At 44.0% G+C, this 8,256-nt stretch overlaps 1 protein-coding gene across 1 annotated transcript in view; it reads left to right on the top strand.

The window, feature by feature from the left end:
• Dnah8 (dynein axonemal heavy chain 8) overlaps positions 1-7,522 on the top strand; it is a 308,707-nt gene extending 301,185 nt beyond the window's left edge. The window contains exons 89-90 of the mRNA XM_008840196.1: positions 4,010-4,131; positions 7,160-7,522. Coding sequence (XP_008838418.1) covers positions 4,010-4,131; positions 7,160-7,447 — 410 coding nt within the window. The 3' untranslated portion in view covers positions 7,448-7,522. The remainder of the gene's footprint in view (positions 1-4,009; positions 4,132-7,159) is intronic.
• Positions 7,523-8,256: the final 734 nt, after the last annotated feature.

Here is an 8,256-nt window from a genome sequence, read left to right as displayed (position 1 = left end):
AGATGATAGATAGATAGATGATAGATAGATGATAGATAGATAGATGATAGATAGATACATAGATACATAGATACATAGATGGACAGATGGACGGATGGAGGGATAGATGGTGGAGATAGACAGACAGACAGACAGATACCTAGTTAGATTAGATAAATGGATAGATGGACAGACAGACACATAGATGATAGACTTTGAAAGATATGCTTCTCTTCTCCATGTTTTCATTTCTCACTCCCATTCTTGGGTCTCAAATATATTTACTTCACACTTTCTTTCTTAGTAGTGGAACTGACATGTGTCCTGGATTCCACCTGCTGGCATGCCAAGGGTGCCTCTTAAGCATAAGGAGACTTACTGTTAGAGTCTGGACAATGTCATGCATGGTCTCCAGTTAGAGACTAGACAGGAAATGGTCTCTCTCTAACTGCACTGGAGTTTTACAGAACTCTCTGATAATGACTGAAATCTCAGAAGTAGAAAAAAAAAAGAAATTCAGCTTCCTTCCTCTTCTGGCACTTGGGGCATGGTCTCTAGAGCAATATGAAGTGAGGTCAATTTGCAATTTAGTTGTAACTTAAAGTGTTATAGTAAAAAAGAATCAATTATCCAACCTGTGCGGAGAGCGGTTAAGATCAGAATTAGTGACTTGGAGATTATGACCTTGTAGCATCATAGATCAGTGGTGAATTTTAAAACATCATAAGTAGGATCAATTTAATTCCAAGTACTTGACTTGGATGTATGCTAATAGACTGCATGGATGGACACTGTTGAATGATGAACATGACGTTTTCATGGAATGACTTAGGAGGGTGAATTGGGTTCTCTTTTAGTTGTATACCACCGACCCACAAATACATGAAACATCTTGTTACTAAAACACAGGATCCCTGGTGTTTAAAATGGAAGTAAATATGTTCACCCGCTGATCAGACCACCTCCTGGAACTCCACGAGTGACCCAAGCCATGGCCAGCAGTAGCTGCCTGGTAGACGATCACTGTATTTCCAACCAACTGTAATTCATACCCCAAGATCATCTTTTTCTGGTCAATAGAGGGAGTTTCTTTTAGAAAGAACATAAAAGTTCTCCTTAAGGGGGCTGGAGAGATGGCTCAGTGGTTAAGAGCACTGGCTGTTCTTGCAGAAGAGCTGGATTTGAATCCCAGCACCCACATGGCTGCTAACAACTGTCTGTAATTCCAGTTCCAGGGGATCTGATGCCCTCTTCTGTCCTCCAAGGGCATTGCACAACACAGGTGCACTTACATGTGGGTAATACAGGCATATACATAAAAATAAATAAATATAAAATAAAAATATAACTGTAAATAAAATAAATATAAAAAAGATTCTTCTTAAGACTCCAGATCCTTTTTTTTATTTTTAAACTTTATTTTTTTAACGTATATGAGTGTTATGTCTGTATGTATCTAAGTGCACCTGTGCTGTGCAATGCCCACAGAGGACAGAAGACAGTGTTGGATCCCCTAGAACTGGAGTTACAGATAGTTGTTGGCCACCATGTGGGTGTGGGGATTCGAACCTGGTCCTCTGCAAGAGGAGCCAGGGCTCTTAACCACTGAGCCATCTCTCCAGCCCCTGTTATATTTGTAAAGATGTATTTTTATTTTTAATTATGTGTATATATGGGGGGATTGTACACGTGCATGCAGGTGCCCATGGAAGACAGTGACAGGCAGTTTTAAGTCTCCCAATGCAGTTGCTGGAATTGAACTTGGAACCTTTGAAAGAGCAGCCATCTCTACACCCCAACTCCCCCCGATCCTGCTTTAATTGAGGCACTGAGTGAGCTTTCTAAGATACACAAGCAGTCAAGTCATTTGCCTCCTCTAAATGTTCAGTTTCTTCCCGCCCCCAAAGAAGTAGCAGTGTGGGGCCAGCGAGTCTACTCAGCAGATAAAGGAGCTTGCCTCCAAGCCCGAGTTCAGTTCCTGGAACCCACAGAATGGAAGGAGAGAACTCACTTCCACAAGTTGTCCTCTCTCCTCTATACATGTTCTGTGACACGCATGTGCCTAAATAAATAAATAAATAAATAAATGTAATTTTAACGTCTTTAAAGAAGCTGGGTGTGGTGGCACACACTTTTAAGTCCAGCACTTGGGAGGCAGAAGCAGGCAGATCTCTGTGAGTTCAAGGCCAGCCTGGTCTACGTAGTGAGTTCCAGGACAGCTGGGGCTACAGGGAGACCCTGCTTCAAAAAGACCAAAAAAAAAAAAAAGAAGCAGTGTGAACACTGACCTACACATCCACCTCTGTTCCACCTTTACCTGTGATCACCTCACCTCACCTGTCATCCTAACCTTTTGTCTCTGTGCCTTTGCACAAGCTGTGCCTCCAGCTGGTCTGGTCCTGTCCAGAAAATTCCCACTCATCTTTTAAGAGCTGCAATCAGGGGCTAGAGAGATGGCTCTGCAGTTAAGAGCTTTTGCAGATGACCCAAGTTCAGTTCCCAGCACCCACGTCAGACAGTTTACAACTGCCTGTAACTCCAGCTCCAGGAAATCTGATGCCCTCTTCTGGCCTCTGCAGGCACTGCACATACGTGTACATGTATTCTCTCACTCATAAATAAAAACAACAAAAATAAATCTTAAAAAATTTGCATCCAACTTTCTCAGTCAGACCTTCCTGAACTTTCTTCACACCTTTGTTCATAACCGCCCTCTGGCATGCCTTCTTAGACTGAGCTCCTTGCATGCAGGTCCGGAGTGCCCTCTTGAACTTTGCTTTTAATGGTTTTTAAAAATATTTAATTTATTATCTTTATTTTGTGTATATGAGTGTCTTGCCTGCATGTATATAAGTGCACCCGTGTCATACAATACCCATGAAGGCCATAAGAAGGTGTCGAATCCCCTGGAACTGGAGTCAGAGACAGCTGTCAGCTGCCATATGGGTACTGGGAACCAAACCTGGGTCCTCTGCAAGAGCAGCCGGTGCTCCTGAGTGCTGAGGCATCTCTCTAGCCCCCCCAAATTTAAAAAAATTTTAAGAATTCCAGGTGTGTTGGAGAGATGGCTCAGCAGTTAAAAGCACTGGCTGCTCTTGCTGAGGACCCAGGTTCTGTTCCCAGCTCCCATGTCCAGTTCACAACCGCCTGCACCTCCAGTTCCGGGGAATGGAACACATATTTTGGCCCCCACAGACATCTGCACTCATATATGCACATACCCAGCCCCACATGTATATGCATAACACAAAATTAAATATTTTTTAAAGAGTGTCAAGGACATACCCCACTCCATATTTTTACCAGAGTTTCATGATTATTCAATGTTTACATGAAAGTCAAACTACAATAGGTAGGGCACAGACAACATTTACAGTTTTCAATCCATTTTGAAACTTAGGATTTTTTTTTTTAATATCAAATGCCACTCTCCAGGAAAAGTTTCTCTCATTGAACTGAATGGTATGATTCCTAAATATTAAGTTTGGAAAAAGGCCATGAGATATGGAGCTGCGTATTATCTTAAAATAACTTATTATGCACATTAAAACATGTAGCTTTCCTTTCCGGTGTGATTGCTTTGTTTGATCAAATTGAAAGTCAGGTTTCCTATTATGGCATTTATGTCTTATTTCCTTAGACTAAATGAAATTGTTCCATTATAGCAAATAGAAGCTTCGTAATGGTTTGATTTGAGTTTAATTGGAAGGCCATTTCTTAGAATACTTTACCATTCTGGTCACATATTTGATATTGTGTTTTTCAGTAGACACTATGAGCTAAGACTGGGTTGAAACCTTTATAAAGGACTTGAGCAGTTGGTATCCCCCTAGACTTTCAAACTTAGGGCCTGCTCTCATCAAGGTCCCTATAGAAACAAAACCCTAGAAGAGATGCCCCCCTGGGGCTTTGATCAGGATGTGCACACTGTTAGGAGACTGATAATAGCAAGTTTCCCTCAGCGTTACAGTCTCTGTGTTTCTGAATTGGAGTTCACCAAGACATCAGAGTCTTTCCTGTCTTTCTTAAGGTTTCCTCACAGCAATGAGGCAAGAAGTGACCCGAGCCCACAAAGGCTGGGCACTGGACACCGTGACCATCCACAATGAAGTCCTGCGGCAGACCAAGGAGGAGATCGCAGCACCCCCTGCGGTAGGTACTCTGGCAACAGCTCTGGAGATGAGGATGAAAATTCGAGTTCTGGTCAAAATTGACCTTGAGGGTTGAGGATGCAAATCATTGATCAAATACTTGCCTAGCATGCAAGGCCCTGCGTTCAATCCCCAGCACCACAAAAACAAATAAAATATTCAAAACTGACCTTGGCTTCCTCCGTGGAGTCCATCTGCTTTGCAGAGAGGATTTCCTTTGTGGTAACCGGATGACCTCAAGGCCAAAGCCTCCCACATCTGCTGAGTGGGAGTTTAGTGACAAGGTCTGGTGAGCCCAGGGTCTCCCCAGACCTTTGTAACTGCAAGTTATGCATGTGTTTGTTTAGAATTTCCATGTCTGCAGCTATTGCTCTGGGTCAGCCACAGGTCCCCTGAGACAGAAGGGGAGTGTTGCGGGAGGTGGATGCCTACTGGACTAACAGCTGGGAGCCCTGGGGTCAGTTCTCCCCCTGTCCTGTCCCTCTGTCTATTTTGGGACTCTGGGTTGGAAAGATGCTGTGTTGTGGGGAAAGCAGTCCTTCTGAGCCACGGCTTGGACGCTAATCTTGGGCAAATTATTGAATGATTTTTTTTGAACCTGAACTTCTTTACCTATAAAATGAATGTGACAATTCAACCTGTTTGAAGGAAATTATGAAGCTTTAAATCCTATTGTGTGGACTTAGTACCAGATCCAATATAGTCACTCAACAAATCCTAGTCCCTTTTCTCTTTTTCTGTTTACTCCCTCAGTTGCCAAGGGGGCTAGATCAGATGATTTTTCTCAGCTGTGGCCAAACTCGTTCCTTCAGTGTCCAGTAGGTTCCTAATGTCTCTCTGAGATCTCATCTTAAACACCTCTAACTCCTGTATTTTTCCCAGCCTCTCTTCATAGTAATTAGGGTCTTTCTATTATATGCCCCAGTGTTCTCTGAACTTAGGGTAATCTCCAAGTCACCTCCACCTATGAAGGCATTTATTACGACAGCACCCTGCTTCCTGGTACCAAAAATCTGTATTTGTTCCCTAAAGTATGACAACTGGGTGGCTAAAAGCGAGAGTACCTTGTTCCCTTACAGTCAAGAAGGTCAGAAGTCCCAAATAATGTAGTTCAATTGGTAGAGTGCTTGCCTCGCAAGCACAAAACCCTGGGTTTGATCCCTACCCAGCCCTGCATGAACTGGGTGTGGTGGTACACACCTCTAATCCCAGCACTCAGGAGGTGAAGGCCTGAGGAGCAGGAGTTCAAGGTCATTGCTGGTTACATAGCGAGTTCAAGGCCAGCCTGGGGAACATAAGACCCTGCCTCAAAACAGAACAAAATAAAGCAAATCAATGATTGGCAATGTTGATTGCTTCTTGATTTCTTCTGCTCCAAGAGAGAATCTTATATGAAATAAATAATGCCTCTCTCCTAGATACAGATGACTCCTGGCAGTCCTTGGCAAGATTGGTTGACTTTAGGCTACATCATTTCAGTGTCTTTCATCATAATTCCCTATGTGTCTCTCTGTGTGACTTCTCTTCAAACACACACACACACACACACACACACACACACACACACACACACACACAGTCAGTCATACATATTGGATTAAGGCCTGCCTAGACCCAGTACGCCCTTATTTAAACTAGTTACATTAGCAAAGCCATATAGTTGTATATAAGGTTCTGGGTTGACATAAATTTGGGGTGACACTATTCTATCTACCATGCCTTCTCACTGTGATTCTTAATGTCATAAAATTGAAAAGACCATAAAGAAGAACACAGTTGGCTGTAGGATTGTTCCCGGTAGATAACTGTTCATGTAGATAATTGTCAGCCACTAAGTTAATGATGGGAACCCTGATTCTCTTCGACTACCCAGCATCTCACTCTCCAAACATGTGCCTCCACTTGTGGTTCAAAATATATGGCCCTCATACAGTTAGCCTACAGGAAAGTCCTGGAAACCCTTTGCAGCTAATCTCCGTGTCCTTTATTATGAGCTACATCTATTTACCCAAGCCCGGATCTTCACTGGAAATGGAAAAGCAGTCTCCATCTTCAACTTGAATACACTTTATGAGCTTGAATGATTCTGGCCTTTTCTTGTTTTAATAAATCATGCTCTTTGGCCCCCCAGTGCCTGCAAGAGTTCAGACTCCACAGCTTGGCATGCAGACGATTCTACCACGATCAAGTGCTAACTCATTGTATAACCTTTGAACCCTCTAAGCAAATGTCTGCTTTTCTGCACCCATCCTGTCTTTCTTTGTGGCATTTCTCTACCCACTTCTCCACCGTTCCACAGCTGCAAACCTTTTGGGGCGCTCATTAAATCTGTGTCCTCCACAAACTCCCCTAAAGCTACAGCTCACGTGACTTTTCATGTCCAAAGTCACTGAGCTGACCCTCAGAACCCATCACCAGACAGCTCCATTAACAGGCGTATGCTGCCGTTCAGTTCTGATTTTGCACGTTTTCCCCTGTACACGGGTGTCTTGTGTTTCCAGTCGAAAGGCAAGGCCCATGAGGGCGAGTCCATTTGTGGGACAGAGCGGGAAGGTTGGAGATGCTTTCCTCCATGCCCCCTTGCTGTACCACACCCGGCCTCTGGGGGGCGCCCTAAACTCACTTCATCCTCGTGAGGCCTACTGAGCCAACACAGCCCGAGAGACAACAGTTCCAATCACAGTCCGTACTTGCACCAACTCAAACTGGGCTCAAGTCTCAAAAGGTGACTTGGCTCTCCTGTTGGTGAGGTGGGCCACCCCCCCAACCCCCGCTTCCAGAAACCCATAACAAAGCATTTCCATTGTTTACCTAGGCTCATTCTGTCCCCTTGGGGGCAACTGGGCTCAGTATTTCATGAATGTGATGTGTCCAGCGGTGTCCCCTTATCTTACAGCGTTTTTTAAATTGGCATGTGCTGTCTTTCCAAACTACAAGCCTGATTACATGAATGGATGCCTGCCTGCCGTCAGCACCTGGGCTTTTTTTTTTTTTTTAAACTCTTCTTCCTTGCCATTTGACTCTTCCAGGAAGGTGTGTATATTTATGGGCTGTACGTGGATGGGGCAGCCTGGGACAGACGGAACGGGAAGCTCACAGAAGCCACCCCGAAAGTGCTTTTCACACAACTGCCGGTTCTGCATATCTTTGCCATTAACTCCACCGCACCCAAGGACCCGAAGCTGTACGTGTGTCCCATTTACAAGAAACCCAGGCGAACTGACCTGACCTTCATCACCGTTGTGTACTTACGAACAGTGCTGTCCCCAGATCACTGGATCCTGAGGGGAGTGGCCCTCTTGTGTGACATCAAGTAAGTTCATCTCCACCCCTACCAGAAGATGCACATAAGCAGCCTGCTGTGGAAAGGCCGGGCCATGTGTGTGTCTTGCCCCCCCCCATAACTGCTTCATTTCTTTCTCAATTAAAAAGTCAACAGTTTTCCCATCTTGTCTGTTTCTTCCTTTTATGTTAGTATACAAAGAGACCATTCCAAACTCAGGTTTTTGATTCTAAAAAAGTCACATTCCATTGTAATTACTTTCTTGAAAGATAAACTCCTCTCTTCCTGTTAGAATACTGTTTGGAAGGCTTGTGTCTTTTGGTGGTGCACGCCTTTAATCCCAACACTCGGGATGTAGAGTCAGGCGGATCTCTGTGAGTTCAAGGCCAGCCTGGTCTACATAGTGAGTTCTAGGACAGCTGGGGCTACAGGGAGACCCTGTCTCAAAAAGGCCAGAAAGAAAAAAAAAGCAAAAACAAGTGTTAATACAATACATCCTAAAAGGAATCCATCAGATAGAAACTTTTCCTTCAGTGAAAGATAATCCCAGGCTGTTGAGATGGCTTAGTGGGTAAAGGCGCCTGCCACCAAGCTTAACAGCGTGAGTTTGATCCCTGGGATCCACACATGGGGAAAGGAGTGAGTTGACTCCCACAAGTGGTCCTCTAACTTCCACAGTGTGCTGTGGCACATGTGCGCACACATACACACAAATAAATGTAATGAAAATAATTAATGTAAAAACTATTCCCAATAGTCTACTCATGTCTAGATTTATGAGAATGTTGCCCTTAGGAGTTTTTAATTCTTCCAGGGGTCTAAGCAGTACCCCTAAGTTAGTTC

This window comes from Nannospalax galili, unplaced genomic scaffold (genome assembly GCF_000622305.1).
Source record: "Nannospalax galili isolate Female #2095 unplaced genomic scaffold, S.galili_v1.0 scaffold538, whole genome shotgun sequence".
NCBI classification, from domain to species: domain Eukaryota; kingdom Metazoa; phylum Chordata; class Mammalia; order Rodentia; family Spalacidae; genus Nannospalax; species Nannospalax galili.
This window is presented reverse-complemented; position numbering and strand designations above follow the sequence as displayed.